This window comes from Callorhinus ursinus, unplaced genomic scaffold (assembly GCF_003265705.2).
Source record: "Callorhinus ursinus isolate GAN/ISIS: 27379988/994484 unplaced genomic scaffold, GSC_fseal_2.0 scaffold6, whole genome shotgun sequence".
NCBI classification, from domain to species: domain Eukaryota; kingdom Metazoa; phylum Chordata; class Mammalia; order Carnivora; family Otariidae; genus Callorhinus; species Callorhinus ursinus.
The window spans coordinates 35,354,709-35,378,577 of NW_027397068.1; the positions used below are offsets into that span (position 1 = coordinate 35,354,709).

The following is a 23,869-nucleotide window of genomic DNA, read 5'->3' on the forward strand; positions in this document are numbered from 1 at the left end:
GGTTCCTCAAACAGTTGAAAATAGAGCTACCATACGATCCAGCAATGGCACTACTGGGGATTTACCCCAAAGATACAAATGTAGGGATCCGAAGGGGTACGTGCGCCCCAATGTTTATACCAGCAATGTCTACAATAGCCAAACTGTGGAAAGAGCCAAAGATGTCCATCGACAGATGAATGGATAAAGAAGAAGTGGTATATATACACAATGGAATATTATGCAGCCATCAAAAGGAATGAGATCTTGCCATTTGCAACAACGTGGATAGAACTGGAAGGTGTTATGCTGAGTGAAATAAGTCAATCAGAGAAAGGCATGTATCATATGACCTCACTGATAGGAGGAATTCTTAATCTCAGGAAACAAACTGAAGGTTGCTGGAGTGGTGGGAGGTGGGAGGGAGGGGGTGGCTGGGTGATAGACATTGGGGAAGGTATGTGCTATGGCAAGAGCTGTGAATTGTGCAAGACTGTTGAATCACAGATCTGTACCTCTGAAACAAATAATGCAATATATGTTAAGAAAAAAAAAAAAGAAGAAGATAGCAGGAGGGGAAGAATGAAGGGGGGGAATCGGAGGGGGAGACCAACCATGAGAGACGATGGACTCTGAAAAACAAACTGAGGGTTCTAGAGGGGAGGGGGGTGGGGGGATGAGTTGGCCTGGTGATGGGTATTAGAGAGGGCAGGTTCTGCGTGGAGCACTGGGTGTTATGCACAAACAATGAAGCATGGAACACTACATCCAAAACTAATGATGTAATGTATGGTGATTAACATAACAATAAAAAATTAAAAAAATATATACAAAGAACTCTTAAAAATCAACAATAAGAAAACCAAAACCAGATTAAAATGTGGGCTGAAGACCTTCACAGACACTTTACCAAAGAAGATATACAGATGGTAACTAGGCATACAAAAAGATGTTCATTTATGTTTATGAGAGAACACTTCAAATTAAATTAAGATGAGATACCACAACACAAATATTATAATGGCCACAATCTGGAACACTGACAATACCAAATGCTGGTAGGATGTGGAGCAACAGGAAATCTCATTCACTGCCACTGTGAAAGAGTTTGGCAGTTTCTTATTAAAACTAAACATGCTATTATTATACAGTCCATTAATCACATTCCTTGGTATTTACCCAAGTGAATAGAAAATTTCTGTCCATATATAAATCTGCATGTGGATATTTAAAGCAGTTTTATTCCTAATTGCCAAAACTTGGAACCAAGATGTTTTTCAGTTGGTGAATGGATAAATACACTGTAGTATATCCAGACAATGTAATATTATTCACCTCTAAAAAAAGAGCTATCACGCCATGAAGACATGCAGGAAAGCTTAAATGCATATTACTAAGTAAAAGACACCAATCTGAAAAAGCTATATACTGTATGATTCCAATGACATTCTGAAAAAGGCAAAAATACAGAGATAGTAGAAAGATCTGTGATTGCCAGGGGTTAGGGTTGGGGAGGGGTGACTAGATGGAGCACAAAGGATTTTTAGGGAAGTGAAACTCTTCTGCATGATAACTAAAATGGTGGGTAGTTGTCATTACACATTTGTCAAAACCTATAGAATATACAACACCAAGAATGAACCTTAATGGAAACTATGGACTTTGGGTGATAATGATGGGTCAGTGTAAGTTCATTGATTATAACAAATGTATCACTTGGTACAGATATTGATAGTGGAGGAGGTTGTGAGTATATGAGGACAGTAAGTACATGGAATTCTCAGTACTTCTTCCTTAATTTTGCTGTGAACCTGAAACTGCTCTAAAAAATAACATTTATTAATTTTTAAAAAAGTGAATCTAGACACTTTCCTTATACCTTTTAAAAAAATAACTCAAATGGATCACAGACTTAAATGTAAAATTCGTAACTATAAAACTTCTAGAAGATAACCTAGGAAAGATGACCTTGGGTTTGGTGATGAGTTTTTAGATACAACATCAAAAGCACAATCCATAAATGAAGAAATCAAGTAAGTTGCACTTCATTAAAAGTTAAAACTCTACTCTGTGAAAAACAGTTAAGAGAATGAAAAGACAAGCTCCAGACTGAGAGAAATATCTGCAAAACACATATCTGAGAAAGGACTTGTATCCAAAATAAACAAATTATTCTTAAAATTCAACAGTAAAGAAAAAGAGATGATTCTAAATGTACTGTATTCACCAACAAGAGAGCCTCCGAAGAGATAAAGCCTGAGAGGGCTGAAAGGGAAAATAGACAAATACACAATTATAATTGTGGACTTCAACAAGCTCCTTTCAAAAAAGGCTAGACAGGAAATCAGCAAGGATATAGAAGATCTGAATACAAACAAAATGATCTAAATGACAAATTTAGAACACTCAACCATTGACAACAACAGCAGAATATATTTCTCTTTCCCAAGTGTCCATGGAATATGTACCAAGATAGATCATATACAATATCTTGGTAGATAAAACAAGTTTCAACACATTTAAAAGAACTAAAATCATAGAGTGTGTTCTCTGATCATAAGGGAGTAAAACTCAGAGCCACAGAAAATCAGAGTCCAAGGCAGTTCAGATGCCCCTGGGCTGGTGTTATGAGAATGCCCTCTGAAAAATGGACTCTGACTATATTCCTCCTCAGAAAGGCTCTAAAACTACTCTGAGTGTAGTTGAAACATTTATTATCTGAATAAAAAATTCTTTTCCACAATTGTATTTTTATATTGTAATAATAGCAAATAAACAATGTTATAAGCTGAATTTAAAAAAACACATTTGCAGTAATCTGATTTACAAACCAACTTCTAGGACACCACATATTAAACTGACACTACTGTTACTTATTACATAAAATGAGTATCTTACCTTCTGATGGAGTGTCTAAAAGATCAGCATGCTTTGTTTTCACATGATTTTCCATATCTTGACTACAATCTTCTATTCTTCCACAGAACGGACATTCGGGAGGACTATACGTTGTTTCATAAATTGATCCTTTTATTTTAGATGGGTCATACTCTTTTTCCTTACTTTTAAGGAATTTTCTAGATTCAGTTAAGTTCTCCGAATAAAAGGCTTTATGTTTTAAAGTACCATCATTAGGCAGGCTTTGAGCTGAAATTTTTGGATGATTAGATGCACAAGCTGAATGGACACCAGAATTAACTTCCATTCTACACTGTAAGGTATTGTCTTTCCTGTTATCTGAAGTTCTAATCTGTATTGTATTGATCCTTGCAAAGCTTCTTTCTAGTTCATTTTGCTCAAAATGAGCAGTTTCAATATGAAAACACATTTCATCATAATTCACGCCTGACAACTTGCAAAATGGACATATAACTTCATTTTCCATGTGAACAATTAGGAGGTGAGCCTTCATGTCTGGTTCTGAGGTTACTGTTTCACCACAAATATCACAAGAAAGCATAGTACATCAGATAGCTAGAAAAGAATATAATATTATTTTAAGTTTGAAAGACTGAAGAAAAAAATGCATTCTATAAAATGATTTGAAATAGATTTTTAACAAATATTTAAAAGCTGGAATATTTGGATGAAGATATTTTTGATGTACTTAACGTTTCCTCACATGTACAAACTTCATTATAAATCTCAACCAAAATTACTCTACTGTATTTTAAGTTTAGGGTTTCAATAAAATAAAGGCAATAATAGTTCAAATTAAATAATTTTTAATATATTTCAAAAAGCATGTCTGGTGTGAGGGAGAGAAGAAAATAATGTTTATAAAATTGCCCAAGTATGGCAAGTCAGTTAAGAGAAAATAAAAAGAAATCTTATCAACTGGTCTATCTAAATACAGAAACTTAAAGTTGTTAACAATGGGGAGGGTAAATAAATACATCTTACTAACAGGAGTTAACAGTTAAAGAGCTTTAGCTATATCAAAGTAATTTAAGTAGCATTACTATCATCCTATATGGAGGAAACCCTGGCTCAGATAGGTCACCAAGGTCAGAAAATGGTCAGCCAAAATGCCAACTCAGTCAGGCTCCAAACGCTGTCCTCTCAACCCAAATAAAAAGAGTGACCATGGTAGCAAAGAACACAGATTCCAGAACCGAGAGAACTGGATTGCAATCTCACGTTTCAGAATTTTAGGTAAGACAGCTCATGTCTTTGAGGTTTGGTCTATAAAATGAATTGTACTAAATCAGCAGTCACTTCAGGGTTTTATGGACTAATAAAGTACTGGGTATGGACAAAAGGTGATTTTGTTTAGAATTTTTAAACAGCACTCACAGCCACAACCTTCCTATGTCGTTCAGCTAAGGATCATTTAAAAACGAAAAGAAAAATAAGGAAACTATTCCCATTATTTGAATAAATTTAGCTTTGTAAGAACTTCCTACGTTGTCCTTATGTTTCTTATTCCCCTTCAGACAAGTGAAAATAGTTTCCGATTTTAGAAGTTAATTCTCCCAAACCACCAGTGGAAAGAACGTCACAGTTTCTTCTTTTCCCGAGGCTGGGACACGGCTAGACAGAGGGATACGCTTGAACTCCCAAACACTCTGATCATATCAAGTGGGTGAGAGATGTAAGGAGGCTATGACAGGTGACAGGCTGGGCAGGAGGTGAGACAAGCCGTAAAGGCCGAATGCCACAAGGTCCAATCTGCCCCAAAGTCCGCGCCAATGTCCAGGACCCGAAACCGGCCAAGACACTGACTGGGTCAAAGTTGAGGCCGGGGGAATAAGGGAAGGGACCGTTAGTTCCTACCGGCCCAAAGATCCGGCCGCGGCCACACTGCCATACGGTTGGCTTCCCCTTCGGGTCGGCCGCGGACGCCGTCTGGCTCTCCCGCAGAGACGTACACGTTCAGCGCCGATTACCTTTCCCGGCCTGCAAGATTGGGACAGGCCGTCTCTACACCCAGAGTTTCACAGTTAACCAAGACAAGAACCAGCGCCTCCAAAATACTTTCACTTCCATTATTACATTCAAAAAAAGCTTTTCCTTTGTCACCCGGAAGGAAAAGACTCCCAGCATGCACTGCTCCACGTCGATCTGGGTTGTAGTGTTTCCTGGGAGTCGTAGTCTTTTTTGCATCCTCGGTTCAGGGTGCTGACTCCTAATTTACTAGGAGGCACACAAGGCGCTGAGAATTTTCAGAATGAATTCCTACGACGGGTACTAGGACATTACACGAGTACACAATACCCTAGCGCTTGACTGCCACGGTATATCAAGACAGAGGCCAAATCATGTAGGCTCTTGTAGAAAGTTATTGTAATATTTAAACAGGAGAGTGGCATAATCTGATAATGTACAATATATAAGGGATTTTGTGGTTCAATATGGCAGACTGAACATGTACATCTATATTCCCTGCCTCTCAAAATCTACTAAAATGACAGAATAAAAATAATAAAAATAAATGCTAATGAGATTTTAATAACATTTGAAAGCTAGAAAAAGGATGGATGAGTAGTAACTAACATGCCTAAGAGAAGTCAACAAAAACAAATGGGTTTATACACCAGAATTCTGGAAATGTTCAGAAATTAAAGACCAGATACTTCTAAAAAACATACTAAAACTGGGCCTGAAAAGAGGAACATTTTGCTGAAAAGTCTGAATAAGGAGCAGTTAGCACCCTACCTCCAGATTTCCTCCATTACCGGGTGGCCAAGTGACTGATCTTTCCCTCCAAGACAGAGGGTATAGGTTTGGTTTCATGAAGAAAACGAACCAGAAAGGCACTTAAGTCAGAAATGCACAGCTAAGAGTGGGGGAGAGGGGGTGTCAAGGTGTTGGACTGTAAGTGGGGGATAGTGAAAGCTAAATACTGAATTATGAGGCCATCCCCCCCATCACATTCTGATGTCTGATATGTGCCTTTTAGTAAGATTAGAAAATTCTTCTCCAGGGAAAATCATGGGTCTGAGAGAAAAGACCTACAGATAAGGGCTTTTAGAAAGTCCTCCAATGAAACAGCCAAGATCCCATGTTATTACTCCATAGGGAGGGCAACAATTGGCAAGTAAACAATCAGCTAATACACAAGTTTACAATAGTTTTCTTTAGTGTCTTACTCTTAAATATGAATGGATACTCAAGGATCACCAGGCTTTAGAGTACACTGGTGGCAGGAAAGATTAAAACCAAAATGATCAAAAAGGAAAAACACTCTGAAGAATCAGAGACAATGAATGAAGGGGAAAAAAAATACTTCAAGGCAACTACAGTCAATATCTTCAAAGAGACCAAAAAAAAAAAGATATTTAATTCCTGAATTAAAAATAGGAAATAGCTCTTGGGATTAAAAATACAACAGCAGAATTAAAAAATACAATAGCAGAATCTATCTACCTACCTACCATCTATCTATTATCTATCTATCTATCTCTATCATCTATCCATCTACATCCAGAGCTGGAAGATAGCCCAAGAAATTTCTCAGAAAAGAAAACAAAAAGAACAAGAGATAGAAAACAGGATCTTCCTCAGGGCCGGAATCATGTGTTTTTTATCTTCTCTATTCTAGAAGATAGCCTCTTTTCAGTGCCGTTTGTTGAACTCCAGGGTGGATTACAAAGCTATGTGTGTTACAATAATTTAAAATTCTTTATTTGGAATTATTTATTTCACATATCAGTGACTACCTTTTTGTTAAAAATCCACAAATGTTATAGAATCCAAATTTTAAATAAATGGCAAATTGAAAAGCTTGAAACAAATGAGCAGGACATACAGGAAGAGGTTAAAGCAGCTGAAGAAGGAAAGAGCCTCTGTAAAGCTCCACGAGGTTGGAATTTTTCCGTTGTGTACACTGTAGCAGCTCTAATATCTAAAACAATGCCTAGCACAGATTAGGCCCTCCATCAGTACTATTTTGTAGGACCGAATAAACTAAACCAACGAATGAGTGAATGAATGAGAGCTCGCACAGAGGAGTAGGGCAGTAGGACACAGCGCTGCCACCGCGACCGCGCCCTATTAAAATCCCGGAGTCAGAGCAGCGGCCTGCCCCTCCTTCGGTGGGTGGAGCTGGGGCGCTCGCTTCTCTCCGCCCCTCTGCCGGTCGGTGCCGCTACCGCCGCCACCACTGCGGTCGCCGCTTGCAAGGGCTTCTGGGAGCCGAGCCTCGGGGTCTCGGGGAAGGGGCGCAGGTAGCCGCCATCTTGAGTTGAGAACCTTGTCGTTACGCTCAACGCTAGGGGCGGAGTGGCGACCCCACTGTTACCTGCAGCGGACGCCGCAACCGGGAGCCGGGAAGTTAAGACACCGGGTATTGCCACCTTAATGGGTAAGTGGGAGTGACACAGGCCAGTTTGGGTGAACCTCGGGTTTGGTCCCTTTGGGAGTTACTGGTTCCAGGGGCCACTGTTTTTATTTACCCCTTTCCTTGCGAAGGCTTGAGGACCAGGCCATGCTGCCAGGTCTTTTTCCTCAGGTTCCCCTGAGGGAGACCGCGGTGGCGGGGGCGTGGCAGCCGGACCTATTCCTTGCTGACGCGAAGGTGTGGAGAATACAGATCCTCGCAGTCAGCCAGGCTGGCCCTCGGAAGGAGCCTTAAACAGCCGAGCTCATCCTCCGGCCGTTCTGCTTCTCCGCGCCTTGGTAGTTCCTGTCCTCGGTTCCGGGTCTTGTCAAACGTTGCCATTCACTCCTGGGACTCAGCGTCTGTGTGAGTCCGGCAGCATATTAGAAGTTCCACAGTGTCCAGAATACGGCGGTGGTGGCCCTGCGGCGGGTGTTAATTGTCTCACCGTCGCGTTCCGCCAGCTGTCTTCCTCCAGCTGGATGCAGGTGCCTCGGAGGGCTCAGTGTCGACGCCGGCAGGCGTGGGTTAGATGCTTCCCTCCAATAGCCTGTCAGCTCCCTTCCAAGATGAAAATTTAATAAGTGTTTCCTCGGTAATGCATAAGAGATGAAGGATTTGAAAGCTGTGAAACGGGATAGTGGTACTTCAAAAGAATACGACATCAGCATTTACTCTTAGGCTTTTAAAATATTTTTTAATTTTTTTTAAACCTCTGATTTGATATCTTAATTACACTCGGTGATTCATAAAGCGACTTTCTTCCTTGGTAAACAAGAAGCAGCTCTGCCCTTTCTGTCTTTAAGTACTGCTTGTTTGATTGTAGGGGCTCTAGTCAGCACTCTTACCCTTTTGTACCGATGTATAATTGTACTAATATGCACCCAAACCGTAGAAATGGAGTCTTTAGGGACACAAGAAGTTCCGTTAATAGATGCTAGAAAAAGTTCGAATTCCAGTTACGTTCCCAACCTCAAAACAGCTTTTCAAAGAGCTGAGTGAAAAATAAGCTTTTGAGAGAAAAAAGAAAAAAAATCCCTCTGTTGCGGATTTAAAGTAGCTGAATAGCATTTCTTATATTTAAAATAACTTGTATGAGATAGCAGCCTTTGAAATACAGTCTTTTAAAGTTATTTTCCAGAAAAGGGAACAATCCTGTTTGGGTCATGCACCTTTAGAGATGATTTTTCTTGGACTTTATGTCCCTTTTAAAGCAACTGTAGTGAGGATGCAGGTGTTAAGTAAGAAGTTAGTACGACATCAGAAAAAGGAACACATGATATATGAGTTGTTGGGGGTAGATTTTATTTGGTTAACATATTTATATTAAAGGTTTTAATGTGGTCACCTAGATTAATGGTTTTAGAAGAAGTGTCCCGTGTGTAGGTTGTGGAGGCACAAGGTAATTGAATCAGATAGGGGGAGAAAATATTAGAACTTGTTTCTTTACCTTTTAGAAGTATTTCTTTCTAAGAATTTTCTAATTTTATTTATTTATTTATTTATTTATTTATTTAATGTTCTGTTAGCCAGCATATAGTACATCATCAGTTTTTGATGTAGTGTTCAATGATTCATTAGTTGCGTATAACATCTAGTGCTCATCACAACACATGCCCTCCTTTACTTTTTTAATGGGATAGATTATTAGATTAGTAATACTTGTGTATAAATACACATTGAAGATGAATGCACAAATATATTTTGCATACATGAGGATATGTGATCAGAAGCTGTTAGAAGCCAATGACCTGGAAAAGTCTAATGTAGGTGATAAATATTGAGACTTATTGCTGTGAACATTTCATTTTGCTAAAATATTTTATACTTATTGAGCATAATTCAACAACTAATGTTGAAGCCCAGTTTGCTCTGCAGTGAACTCATCTCTGTTATTCTCTTCCCAGAGCCTAACCTCTTATTAATGAGACAGAATTTTTATATATGAAATACTTAGGGAATAATACTGAACATATTTTTACTAATAAAGTTAGATTGAGCTGTTTCTAATGGTAAGTATTTGTAGGTCCACACAGTATTGTTGAAATCAATTCATTAAATACTTTAAGGAAGGATTTTCGTTGATTATAAATATACTTTAATTGCTAGAATTTACATGTGTTAGATTCAAAGGCACAAAATACTTTTTAAATCATTCTGAAGTGCTCAGCCTATTCCATTCTATTTTTAGTTCCACCACTAATGAAATTTTTCTCCCTATCTTTACCAGTAATTATCAAATCTTATGCCTCATGTGGTACTTGGCTTATTGTAGGCACTTATATTTGCTGGAAGAATCAATAAATGAATAAATTGAGTGGCTTGTTTTTAGTACTACTACAAATGAAATACTCCTTTGTCTTTTGAATTCGTTTCTCTTTCATGACTCTTACTTCTGATTCTCTCACCTATTTCTTTTTGGTTTCCTTTGCTCTTTCCTTTTCCCACTCAAAGGTAAACAAACATTCTCAAGATTTCTCCCTTGGCCATCTTTCTTTTATATTTTATAGCTCTGCATGATCTTGGATGATCAATTAGGGCTCTTCCTGAGTTTTGACCCATACTTTTTTTTTTTTAATTTTATTTATTTTACTTGACAGAGAGAGAGAGCACTAGCAGGGGGAGTGGCAGGCAGAGGGAGAGGGAGAGGGAGAAGCAGGCCCCCCGCTGAGCATGATCCTGGGATCATGACCCAAGCTGAAGGCAGACGCTTAACCAACTGAGCCACCCAGGAGCCCCTTGACCCATACTTTTAACTGTCCTAGGTCTTAATCTCCTGTATGTGCCCTAAGTATTATATAAGTATAACACGTTTAAAATGAAAGTTACTATACATCTATTAGAATGGCTACAATTACCAACAAAATATGACAATACTAAGTGTCCGCAGAGCATAGAGCAAGAGGAAGTCTTATACATTGCTGATGGAATACTTTGCAGTTTGGCAGTTTCTTATAAAATGTGAAGCATACACTTGCCATATTATCCATCAGTGCTACTTCTAAATATTTACTTGAGACAGATGAAAACTTATATTTACACAAAAACCTGTACATGAATATTTATAACAGATTTATTCATAACTGCACTAAACTAGAAACAACCTAAACGTCCTTCAACTAATGAATGGATAAACTGTGAAGTATCTATGCAATAGAATACTACTCAACAATAAGGAGTACATTACTGATCTATGCCAACAGTATGGATCTCACAAATACACTGTGCTAAATAAAAGAAGCCAGTTTAAGACTATATACTGTTATTATTCCATTTATGGTGAAATTCAAGAAAAGTAAGAACTGTGAAGATGGAGAACCAATCAGTGGTTACCAGGTATTAAGGGTGGAAGAGGGGTTACTAAGAGCATGACCAGGTTTTTTAGGGGTCATGGAGCTGTTCTGTATCTTGATTGTGATAGTTTTATGCCTGTGCATTTGTCAGATTCATAGAACTTTATACCAAAAGAGTGATTTTTTTACTGTATATAAATTAAAAAATAGGGACAGCTGGGTGTCTTAGTTGGTTAAGCATCTGCCTTTGGCTCGGGTCGAGATCCCAGGGTCCTGGGATCCAGTTCTGTATCGGGCTCCTTGCTCAGCAGGGAGCCTGTTTCTCCCTGGGCCTGCCGCTCGCTCTCTCTTTCCGTCTCTCTCTCTCTGACAAATAAATAAAATCTTTAAAAAAAATTTAAAAATAAAACAATTCATTGTTTTCATCTCAAAAACAAGCAGGCAATCAAACAAAACCATCACTCTGATACTCCATCTTTATTTCCTGTCTTGGCTTATTTTGTTGCCATACTGATATAGATCAAGCTAAAAACCATGGAGTCATCCTAATCTCTTTTTTCTTCTTCACCACATATTCCTTACATTTATTTGGTCTCTAATTCTTATTGAATCAATTTCTGCAATGTTTTGGAAATCAACCATTCTCAGTGCAGCTGCTAATTTAGTTCAGGTCTTCATCATCAAAGTTCGAAACAATGTTCTTTTCAATTTTTTTAATTGTTACTTAGAACCAAATCCAAATTTCTCAACCTGATTGCAGGAACCATATGTGTTCTTAGTTACCTTTCTAGCTTTACCTTCTGCCTTTTCTCCCACAAATCTTGTTTAGGCACACTTAATCTCTTACTGTTTTGTGTTTATGCCAGTCTTCTGCAAGAACTCTTTGCCTTTGCATATATTCCCCCTGCTTGAAGTGCTTCTTCCTTCCTGATTTTCCCTTTTCATCCTCTTCCCTGACAAATTCTTGCTCTTTTAAGATAACCATCAGAGCTCCCTAAGGCACAGTTAGTTGCTATTTCTTCTATGCTCTCACAGGATTTAATGCATATGTTTTAGTGTACTTTACTACTTAGAGTATAATTTATGAGTTCAGTAGTCTGTCTTCGACATCAGAGATGGCAGATAAATGCCAGCCTTTTCTTTTCTTCTGTTTCTTCCTAAGTGTTAATTGATCACAACATTCTCTCTGGTTTCTAAAAGTAAAATTGTCTTATTATTTTAAATGTAAAATGTTATGTAAAATATTATAAATATACTTGTAAGAATATGTTTATATAAATGTTAATGTTTTCAAATACATTTATAATAAAACTACTTAAAAATAAAGTATACAAGTATTTCAGTATTTAAAAAGAATTATACCGTAGTATTTCAAATTATTTTTGCAGTCATGACTGAAGTCATGACCTATGCAGCCTTAGTTCTGAAGACAGCACCTTAAGTAAATTAAAGAAGCCAGACCCCCCTCAAAATATTTGAGGGATGCTTATTGAAGCCTAAGATCATATTCCATTGAAAAGAAGATACTTCACTCTGGCTATCTTTTGATCTTGCCAGGAGCTGTAGAAGTTTTTTACCTATTTCATGATTGATTATATCCTGGCTGACAGTGATTTTAAGATGCATTCCCCTTCAGAAAGGTTAAAACACCAGGCATTGGGGAGTGCATCTTAAAATCAGTGAAGTTAGGATAATGACTTTTTATCTGTGTTTAGACCAAAATCTATTATTTGTTTGATAGTTTAGTCCAAAAATATTTTGTCACTTTGCTCCAATTTTGATAGGGGTGTGAGGGAAATGTATTCTTTGTACATAATTTTCAGAATTGATTTTGTCAGTCTATTTAAGTAGTAAGCATGAACTTAATTTTCCTAGTAAACATCTCATGTTGTTTTGAAGAATTATCAGTATCTGTTTTCTTCTCTCCTAACCTTAAGATGCCATGGCTAGTCCAGGGAAAGATAACTATAGAATGAAAAGTTACAAGAATAAAGCCCTAAATCCCCAAGAGATGCGTAGACGAAGAGAAGAAGAAGGAATACAGCTTCGAAAACAAAAAAGGGAAGAGCAGGTAGGTGTTTTAAAATATTTAAATGTTTAACACAGAAGCATCAATATATAGATTTTAGAAGTTACATTATTATTGCTTATTTTTAGATAATTTGAAAAAGTGTTTTTAGGAAATTGAATATAAATAAATCTGTTCTTTAATTTACTAGACTCCAGGAATAATTTATGAATCAGAATCCTGTACTATTTTTAATCACTGAGAGGAGCAGCTTTTCTGTTTTATTGATAAAACTTTATGTTAATCATATTTTATCCCAGTGTTAAGAAATTTTTACTATTGAGCCTATGTAGATCACTTCCATTTGTCATTGTAAAATTTGCCCCCCCCAAAAACATTGTATTCATTTGTTGCTTTGTGGTTTTCATAGTTCTTGCTCCCAAGTTAATTAGTCCTCTTCCTCTGCTACTCATACTATTCCTTATGTCGTCTCGTCAGCTGTCTAGCTCTCTTAGCCTTCTCTGTTTTGAACTTTATATATGTGACATAAAGAATAGAAAAACAGTTCAAAGAGTACATCTCAACATTTTTCATTCCAAGATGTACTTAAATTTAGAAGTATTTATAATTAAGAGGGTGTAGTCCTCACATGCATGAATTAAAAACTGATGTGTAGAAAGGACTAGCAGTGATGAAAGTAGAGAAAGCCCTGTTTTAGAAATATGATTCATCATCTCCCTATCTACAGTATCTAGCACAGTCCCTACTTTATTATAGTAGAGACTCAAAAAAAAAAATCTGTTGAATGAATGATTAGAAAGAACTGTATACCGGTTGAAGAAGAGCAGTATTTCTTTAGCTATCAAAAAGAATATACTAGATTTTTTTCTTCTCTATTTTGATATAGGAAATGTATCCATAAATCCCCCTCAGTGACCTCACTGTGCCTCATTCCTCTTTTTCTTTTTTTTTAATTTTTTTTCATTCCTGAAATAAAAAGGATAGGGCCATTTTTCCTCAGAGTTCTCTATTCCTTATTAATCTGATATGTTTATCAATATACCACAATATTTCTCCCATGTAACTAATTTGCTTTTTTATTAAGATTTTCTTAGAAAAATAGTTAGACATCTTGTATACCAGTGTGAGCATATATGCTATTTCAAATGCTATAAAACGTAAATGTGTACTCCACTTATGGGACCAGCCATTGGTAAAAGATCTGAGATTAAGAATGACCCAAAGCAGTCTGCAGGTAAGAGCTAACCAAACCAGGAGAGTTTAACTTCTCAAAGATAATTTAGGACTTCATGGTATAGTGATTGAGAAATGCTAAATATTTAGAATTTTAAATGATCAGTTTTTGTTCACTTAAATGAAAAATATAATTCTATGGGAATTCAGTGTTTTATGGAAAGCCCAGTGTATAAAGTGATTTCTCTTTATTACAGTTGTTCAAACGCAGAAATGTCTCTTTGCCCAGAAATGATGAATCTATGCTAGAAAGTCCTATCCAGGATCCGGATATCAGTTCCACTGTGCCCATTCCGGAGGTAGATACAGAAAAATGTATTTCAAATTATACTTCAACAATGTTTCAGAAGTAGTAGGTATAGCAACAATTATTCATGCAAAATATTTAAATGATAAGTTATATTTTCTATGTTTTAGGAAGAAGTTATCACCACAGATATGGTTCAGATGATTTTTTCTAACAATGCTGATCAGCAGCTAACAGCAACACAGAAATTTAGAAAGCTGCTTTCTAAAGGCAAGAATTATTTTCAATATGCTTATTTGATATTAAAAGGTTCTGTAATAGAGTTTTATTTATTAGATATTTTTTATTTTAAGACACTTTCATTGTCAGTAAGTCAGTAGGTCTTAATTTTTCTTTAAAATATACTTGTAAGTAAGGTCTATTTTTTTTATAAAGTTTATTTATTTTTTAAGTAGGCTCCAGTGCCCAATGTGGGGCTTGAACTCACAACCCTGAGATCAGGAGTCACATGCTGTACTGACTGAGCTAGCCAGGGAACCCTAAAAGAAGTCTTTTTTTTTTTTTTTAAGATTTTATTTATTTATTTTAGACAGAGAGAACGAGAGAGAGAGAGAGAGAGAGAGAGCACATGAGAGGGGGGAGGGTCAGAGGGAGAAGCAGACTCCCTGCCGAGCAGGGAGCCCGACGTGGGACTCGATCCAGGGACTCCAGGATCATGACCCGAGCCGAAGGCAGTTGCTTAACCAACTGAGCCACCCAGGCGCCCCTAAAAGAAGTCTTTTTTATCCTTTTTGTTATATAAATAGGGAACACTAACAGAAGTTCCTGGAGAATCACAAGAGCATACTTTTTTTTGAAGCCAAGAGAGAAGGAAGAGTTGATAGATACGTAGATTGCCAGTAGCTGAAATATCTTGGTTTTAATTTTGCATATCTTTGTTTTAAAATTTCCTAGAGATTTTATGATTCTCAAAAGCCCTCTGCATTTCATGAAAATTTATGAAGAATCCTATATAGTTCAGTAGCATTTCTGTGAATAATGAATGATACCCTGACAGAATAGAATATCATTTGGCTGAGAAGCATTAGGTAATGGTTGATAGGGAAGGAGACATCCCTGGAAAGTGGTGTTTACTAATAAAGGATTAGGGGGAGGATTATCTGTCAGTTGGTGTTTTGAGTATTAGGCTGAAATACTCCATGTTGTGAAGATGACCTTCTAAATAGCGTTCAACTTACAATATTTAAATATTTGTGTAGGAAATATTTTAAAATTTTTCTTACTGTGATTAATGAAAAAGAATTTGCTTTTCAGTAAACATTGCAATTATGAGAACATTTGTTTACTTCGGTTAAATCCACCTAAGGCTTTTAAACTTGGTCATTGAAACCTAGGAAAGAGTTATTTTGTGCATCCTGTTAATTGACACAGGGACCAGGTTATTGTCTTTTTGTGTCTATGTAATAACTTAATTCTTTCTTAATTTTTAGAACCTAATCCACCAATTGATCAGGTTATACAGAAACCAGGAGTTGTACAGAGATTTGTGAAATTTCTTGAAAGAAATGAAAATTGTACTTTACAGGTGAGTTCTAAATTTTTCTTTCTTAATCTCTTTCCAGAAATAACATATGATTAAAGTTTCTAGTGAACTTCTGTAATACTAAATATATTGTAAACATTCAGGAAATACTTGGAAATTAAAGGAGAAGGTAGTGCCACCTGTCTTACCTTAGTCATGTTTACAATGCTAGTTTTTTCTAGGGACTGTTATTTCTTTAAAACAATTTTGGGAAAACTATATAAAATCATTTGTAATGCTAATAAAAATTTTGTAGTTGTCAACCTTTAATAACTTTTTCGTTTTAGAAAACCTCAAGTTAAAATGTTAATGGGTAAATTTTTTTTGGCTCTTAGCTAATTAGAGTTGTAACTTTTTAATATAAACTCTTTCACCTTTTAAGACATTAGTCTGATTAGTTCTTTTTTTGGAAAAAAAAAATCAATAAAATCTACTAAAAATGTGACCAAAGTTAGGTTTGTCCAGATGAGCATTACTTCTCAGTTATACTATAGTGTCAGTTATAAGATGTCTTCCAAATGATTGGCTGCTAATAGTAAATGACTGAAGTTTGCAAATATTTACTGTTTTTTAAAGAAAGATTGCTTTTCCTGATTTCATTGCTATATATATTCTTAAGTAGGAATATAGTGTGGAATTACATCTATCAGGAATTGCACAAGACCTGCATGTAGTTTATCAGCGCTGTTGTCAGTAGTGGAAGATTGTTACAGCTATTTGAGTAATAGTTGTTGAAATTACAACTTAGAATAGTGTTCCACTGATCTGAGTAATTTGGGAAAGCTCCTCACATTTTAGATAATAAGCAAAGGAATGTGTTGCACACATGAATATTACCTATCATGATTTTTATGCTGAAAAATTTTGAGAGTATTTACAATAAGGATGTCTGAGGAAAAAGCCACTTTGTGTTATATATAGTAATACTGTGCGTTAGTTTTCAAAGTCTTTATGTGTTAACTCTGTAAGGGCTAGAAGTCCGTTTGCTTCATATTTAAGCCCCAAGTCCAGACTAAAACCCAGGCCTCCTGATATCTAGTTTATTATTTGGCTTTTTAATTCTAAATGAAAGAGGAAATGAGTAAATACGAATAAATAAAATTGAGTGTTAGTTTTAGCCATATAGTGTGTGTGTAAGGCATTGTATTACAAAATTAAAACATTGTCCCTTTGCAGAAATTCTTCACTCTTTGTTGGAAAAGACAAACATGTAAACAGATCTGTGATGCCATAGTATGCTTAGTGCTATAACAGAACTATAAATGGAGTGCTTTAGGAGCACGGTGTAATAACTCATCTGTGTAGGGGAAGTTGAAGAGGACTTCACAAATGTAGTATTGTGTGGCTAGTCTTGAGGATAAACCTTTTCCGGATGAACCTGAAAAGAGGAAAATTAATTGTTATGAGAACAGCAGGTGCAAAAAGCATAGAGTATTCAAGAATAACATTGGGGACTTTGGCATTTATTAATCACTGAAGTTAAAACTTAATGAAATTCAACAGTATGGCCTTGGGATAGCTATAGCTTTGCCCTACTACCCACATTCATATAAAATCTGTTAGTTCAGACTATTGGTTTGTCGAAGAGACTCCCAACTGATGGCCTACCGGCCATATTGGCCTACAAACAAGTTTCGTTTATCCTGCATATGTTTTAAAAATGTGAATTAGATATTGGCCTTTAAAATATTAGAGAATTTCATACGAAAATCCAGATTTTTGACTTCTTTTGACAAATCAGAAGAGTTGGCATTGCTGCCGCCACACAGTAAAGGTCTAGTGGGGCTGAATAGTTGTGCCTCCCCACCCCCCTTTTAGAAAGTTACTTCCTTTTTGTCCCTGCTTTTTAGAAAAATCATAGTCATGCTCTCCAGCTTGCTGCAATTCCCCACTTATATCACTCCTTTTATTCTTAATTATCTGTTTTGTCAACTTCTGAATTCATCACTTTTCTTTAATGCTTTCTCCTGGGGATACCTAGGAGAATTTTATGGAGTAAACTTTTAATTGTTCTTTAGTTTGTTTCTTTATAATTGGTTAGTACTGTGGTCTTTTTTTTTTTTCAACATAAGTTCCTCCCTTAAAAATTTAGTCTTACACATAATAGTAACTACTTTTCATGCCTTTCAGTAATGCTTTTGGTTGTGTTTTTATTTTATTAATCATAGTGATATGTACCTTTCGTGTGAAAAGTTGTCTATGTCAAATATTTTTAAAGTTATAGTCACTCCTTAGTTTGTGGATTTGTAGATCATTTTCAGTTATTCACTAGTTTATTGTTTGGGAGCCATGGGTTTCTGTTTCTTCTGTTACAAATCCATCACATTTAAGTATATCCAAATTTAAGTAGAATTGACATGAGTGGCTTTTCAGAGGTCCTGCTGCTTACAGGAATACAAGTCCTGCCTGTGGCTCTGCTAATAGTGAACTCTTTGACTTTGAACAAATCATCTAAGTCTCTGGCCTTCTAATTTTCTTAATTTCTTTTTTTTTTTAAGATTTTATTTATTTGAGAGAGAGAGAATGAGAGGTAGAGAGCACGAAAGGGAAGAGGGTCAGAGGGAGAAGCAGGTTCCCTGCTGAGCAGGGAGCCCGATGCGGGACTGGATCCAGGGACTCCAGGATCATGACCTGAGCCGAAGGCAGTCGCTTAACCAACTGAGCCACCCAGGCGCCCTAATTTTCTTAATTTCTTAAATGAGGAGGTTGGAACTGGATGATCCATCCCTAAGGAAACAAAAGTACCTTTTAGAATTCTAAGTTCCATAAATGTACTATTGCTCTATTAGTAGTGTCTCATTTATTTCATTTATTTTTAAACTGCTTGCTTTAGGACACCTGGCTCTCTAAATAGTAAGCATTAGGAGTTCTGGGAAATATAATTTCAATGTTCATTCATTGTTCATGATTTTGAAAATTTTCATTATATTCTTCTCAGTTTTTATTTTTCCAAATTGAGTCCTTTTTTAAAACTAAGGGGTTGGGCGCCTGGGTGGCTCAGTTGGTTAAGCGACTGCCTTCGGCTCAGGTCATGATCCTGGAGTCCCTGGATCGAGTCCCGCATCGGGCTCCCCGCTCAGCGGGGAGTCTGCTTCTCCCTCTGACCCTCCCCCCTCTCATGTGCTCTCTCTCATTCTCTCTGTCTCAAATAAATAAATAAAATCTTTACAAAAAAAAAAAAACTAAGGGGTTTTATTTATGAAATCTGATTAATCTTATTAATCATAAATCAGTCTTTCAGGCTTGTCCAGCTAACTCTTTACTCCCTCCCTTCTTTCCTTTCTTTCTGACAATTCTTTGGTGCTTTTATTTATTCTACTTCTGTTTTTCCTTAGTTTGAAGCTGCATGGGCATTAACTAATATAGCGTCTGGAACTTTTCTGCATACCAAGGTAGTGATTGAAACTGGGGCTGTTCCAATTTTTATCAAACTTCTTAATTCAGAGCATGAAGATGTGCAAGAGCAGGTATGTTTCTAATTTGAATGGTTATATTTACTAGATTTTAATGTTCTCTTGAGAGTTGAATGTGCATTGCATTTGTTAAAATATAATAATTTCTCTTCAGTGTCAAATTAGAAGGAAGCCAGAATGAACTATCTCAGGCATAATCCTGGGTTCTCTGTAAGCGTGATCTCAGGTATCAGAAATTACTATTCTCGTGTATAAAAGAACATACTGAGACTCAGAAAGTTAGTAATTTACCCAAAGTCACAGTGAATGGCTGAACCAAGTTTTAAACCTGGGCTTCTCTGACTCCTTATTCTTTGCATGGGCACAGATTATTTTGTTTTTTTTTTTTTAAAGATTTTATTTATTTATTTGAGAGAAAGAGAGAGAGCACATGAAAGGGGGAGGGTCAGAGGGAGAAGCAGACTCCCTGCTGAGCAGGGAGCCCGATGCGGGACTCGATCCTGGGACTCCAGGATCATGACCTGAGCCGAAGGCAGGCGCCTAACCAACTGAGCCACCCAGGAGCCCTTGTTGTTTCTTTTTAAAATATCATATTATCTTCAATGGAACTGTTTTTAAATAGACATTATAAATTCTAATAGGGAAAATGTAATCACATATACTTTGTACCAATGAAATAAAATAAAATGTTTTGGTATTTTTGTTTTGAACTATTTTTATGGCAAATTGATCTGTTGATCTACCATTCCATTCATCTGTTTAGTTTTATATATATTTTATATATATATATTCATCTGTTTTAGTTTTATATATATATACACGGAGTTTTTTTCCCCCCACTTAATTGATATTGGGAGCCTTTTCTAATGGCATTATTTATTCTTCCAAGGAAATTTTACTGATTACTCATCTAGTCAGGTATGAACCGTAATTTATTATCTATTCCTCCGTTATATATTAGAGTTATTTCTAGCTTATTAATATTATGATGAACATCGTTATCAGTCTGTATGTGTGTCTTGATTATTTCATTAGGAAAAATGACTTTAACCCTTGTAAAAGAAAAATTTTTCAAGTTCTTATTATGTATTTCAAAGTTGACCTCCAAAGAAGTTACACATACTAATTTCCCCACCAACAGAATGTTAGACTTCACAGGGTGAAAAATGTCATTACTTAAAAAGACTTTTCTTAAGGTGGCTCTGTGGCTTAGTTGGTTAAGGCGCCTGCCTTGTAAAAGATTTTTCTTAAAAAATAGAAAATAAACTTAGGCCTAGAGTAAAAATATGTTAAAAATAATTAACTTTTTTTTTAAGATTTTATTTATTTATTCAACAGAGAGAGAGTGAGCAAAGTAGGCAGAGAGGCAGGCATAGGGAGAGGGAGAAGCAGGCTCTGCACTGAGCAGGGAGCCTGATGCGGGGCTCGATCCCAGGACCCTGAGATCATGACCTAAGCCAAATGAACTGACTGAGCCACCCAGGCGCCCCTATTAACTCATGTTTTAAATGTTAAAATTTTCCCAGTTGAAAAAGTAACTTATGTCTACTTTTGCACTTGAAAAATTTGAAGGGAGAATATAATGAAATGATAATTTGCATAATTTGTCATTTTAATTGAAATTAAATAAGTGAATAATTCAGTATTTTACCTAAATTATTTAAAAAATTATCACGAACCTGGACTAATTCTAAACTTATTTTCAGAGATCAATCCAAGCTAATTCTCGTAGTAGCTTTACTTCACTTTTCTATATTTTGTTTCTCCTTCCCTTCTGTTACAAATGAGTCCCTTCCCAGTGAGTGGATTACTTGGCATAGGAGCAAACCTCTAGAATAGGTAATTGCAAAATTCACTAAATTGATATTTTTGTCTCTCCGTGTAGATTTGGAGTAGACAGACTATCTCTTTGTTGAACAGAATAAACATTTCACTAGTATGTAATGAAAAAGTTTTAATGCCCTATCCTTCAGTTGGTTAAAAATACTAGTAAATGGTACTTTTAAACTTTCTTTACTGTCCTACTAGCATTTTTTTTTAACATCTTGAAAACTGTTACTTTGTTCATTTTGTACTGAAATCTCATTCTTAAGAGAGAGCATCTTATTTAAGATATTGTAACAGAATATTTTTTTCTCATTTTTCTAAGGCTGTTTGGGCACTTGGTAATATTGCTGGTGACAATGCAGAATGCAGAGATTTTGTTTTGAATTGTGAAATACTTCCACCTCTTTTAGAGTAAGTACTTTATCACAATTAAATTGTGATAGTTTTGGAGAAGAAAACTATATATTCTACACTATAATTCTACATACACAATTATGTTCTTCAGTAGTGCTTTTAAATTTGGGGTATGTTTAGCTGTATCTGCAAGAGCAATAGCTTAAAAGTAGGTAAAGCAAACAAAAAAAATTCCAATTTTATCGTTTGTTTTTTATATTTTCTTAAGCAATACATAACAGTGTTTATTGTGTACTTGATGCTTACTGTGCTGAAATAATAATTCTACAAAATAAGAATATGTAGTAGTTTTTAGAAGAATAAAAATTTAAGTTCTGCTAAAGAAGGGAATCTTTAGTACATGAACAGATGATATATTTAGGATATCAGGTTTTTATATTTGATGTTGAAATGTTCAGAGAACAAAGATCATAAGACATTTTTCTTTTGGAATTAGAATTAAATATTTATCTAGTAGTTTCTTTTTCGAATACATTACACACTTTTTAAATAAACAGTTACCCTATAATGTAAGGACCTTTATGGAAAATACGTAAAATTATTTGAAAGGTAGATTTCCTTTATTCATCTTTGTTATCATTCACTAAGAGGATCTTTTTTTTTAGACTAGATGCCACTGGCAAGTAGTGAAAAAGAAAAAACTAATTGAGGAGATGGTTAAAAGGAAAATTTTATCATTTCTACACTATTAGCCATTCTCTTCAAGCTGAAGAATTGAAAGGAAGAATAAATTTTTAGTTACGAGTTTGCAGAAGATATTTTATTCTTCCAGAGAGAGTAACTTTCCATGGAGCAAGTGATTTCACAGCATTTCACTCAACTAACATTAAATACTTAACCATGTGCAGGCCACTGAACCACTTGCTATAATGTCATTAACTTTGGGCTTATTCAAAGTTAATGTTCCAAAGTATTTGAAAATTTAGCTGAGCTGTAAAAGAAAATACTGATTTAGAGTTCAATATCAGAGTTATTTTGAAATTCATACTATTAAAAGTATCTCTTAAATTTTCAATTTGAGATTTTTCTGGCCTGATTATATGGTTCATAGATTAACTGAGCACTTTGTTTCTTTTTACTTTTGCTCTCTGTCTCATTTTCTTATTTGTTAATATCTCAAGTTAGTAATGGTTTCTGAAATAGTAAGCATTTATTAGTTCTAATTCCTTTAAATGTTCTAAGGAGTTTTAATCATGACCAAAGAAACCAAACTAAAAAATAAAGCTCTAATGGAGAAAAAAGTACTCAGCTATGTCATGCTAGTTATAAATATAATAAATTTCAGAAAATGAGTAGGCTTAAAAAGTTAGAAAACTTAAAAGTTTCATTAACAAATTGAGAAAAGTAGTAAAAAAGAAATTATGTCAACTTAGCTACCAGATGCTCTCACTTTAGTTGGGCAAAAGGAAGAAAGTTACTGGCTTTTATTAAGATTATGGATTATCTGTTGTTCACATTGAAATTCACATTTTAGTTATTGCTTAAGTAAATGTAAAACTTCCATTAATGTATGGTTTTATCAATTCTGTTTGAGTGAGTTTTAATTTGTTTTATTCTACTTCATTCGATTCTCAGTAAATATAACTGCAGTAAATGTAAATCTCTCAGCAAATGTAAATCTTTTACTGTCGATTTCATATACTGACACATTTGTTGTTTTAATTTAATTTGACTTTAATTTATATAACAACCTCATTAATACAGATAAAGAACAGTATACAACACAGCTTGGCCAACTACAGTCCTCAGGCCAAATCTGGCCTGCTTCCTGTTTTGTAAATTAAGTTTTATTGGAACACAATCACTCCCATTTGCTCACTTAATGTCTATGGTTGCTTTCTTGCTACATAAGTAGAGTTGAATAGTTGCTACAGAGAAAGGCCTGCAAAGTCTAAAATATTTACTGAAAAAGTTTCTCAACCCCTGATATAGAAAGTCAATGTAATTATTTTATTTCTAAATGAGTTATCGTTTTAGGAGGCTTCAAAGAGTATAGGAAAACCTGTAGAACAGATTTTTTTTGTATATGGTAAAATATACATAACATAAAATTTATCATTTTAACTATTTTAAAATGTACAGTTCACTGGCATTAAACAGTGTTTTGTACCTATCACCACTATCTAGTTCCAGAACTTTTAACACTCCAACAGAAACCCCAATACCTATTAAGATGGCATGTCCCATTTCCTCCTAGCCCCAACTCTTGGAAACCACTAATCTGCTATCAGTGGATTTGCCTATTCTGGATATTTCATATAAATGGAATCATACATTATGTGACCTTTTGTATCTGGCTTCTTTCACTTAGTGTATTGTTTTCAAAGTTCATCCATATTATAACATGTATAAGTACTTCATTGTTTTTATGGCTGAATAACATTCTGTTCACCCAGTCATCAGTTGATGGTCATTTAGTTTCCACCTCTTGATTAAATAGTATTCCTCTGAACATTCAAGTACAAGATTTTGTTTGAACAGTACTTTTTAATTCTTTTTAGGTATATACCTATGAAAAGAATTGCTGGGTT

General features: G+C 35.5%; 2 protein-coding genes across 8 annotated transcripts in view; one reads left to right on the forward strand and one right to left on the reverse strand.

Annotated features, from left to right (window-relative positions):
• The window catches only part of ZUP1 (zinc finger containing ubiquitin peptidase 1), a 36,551-nt gene extending 29,153 nt beyond the window's left edge, over positions 1 to 7,398 (reverse strand). For 2 of the 7 annotated variants that reach the window (XR_012378539.1, XM_073893824.1), the window contains exons 1-2: positions 4,756 to 4,986; positions 2,878 to 3,453 (exon numbers count right to left, since the gene is read on the reverse strand). Coding sequence is in view for 5 of the 7 variants with exons in the window: in XM_073893824.1 (XP_073749925.1) it covers positions 2,878 to 3,439 (562 nt within the window). In the remaining 2 variants the exon portion in view is untranslated. The other 5 variants (XM_025864722.2, XM_073893826.1, XM_025864730.2 and 2 more) reach the window with 5 other exon arrangements.
• The window catches only part of KPNA5 (karyopherin subunit alpha 5), a 52,871-nt gene continuing 36,019 nt past the window's right edge, over positions 7,018 to 23,869 (forward strand). Inside the window, exons 1-7 of the mRNA XM_025864741.2 lie at positions 7,018 to 7,285; positions 12,531 to 12,664; positions 14,053 to 14,154; positions 14,273 to 14,372; positions 15,593 to 15,687; positions 19,020 to 19,151; positions 21,247 to 21,335. Of these exons, the coding sequence (XP_025720526.1) occupies positions 7,282 to 7,285; positions 12,531 to 12,664; positions 14,053 to 14,154; positions 14,273 to 14,372; positions 15,593 to 15,687; positions 19,020 to 19,151; positions 21,247 to 21,335 (656 nt within the window). The 5' untranslated portion in view covers positions 7,018 to 7,281. The remainder of the gene's footprint in view (positions 7,286 to 12,530; positions 12,665 to 14,052; positions 14,155 to 14,272; positions 14,373 to 15,592; positions 15,688 to 19,019; positions 19,152 to 21,246; positions 21,336 to 23,869) is intronic.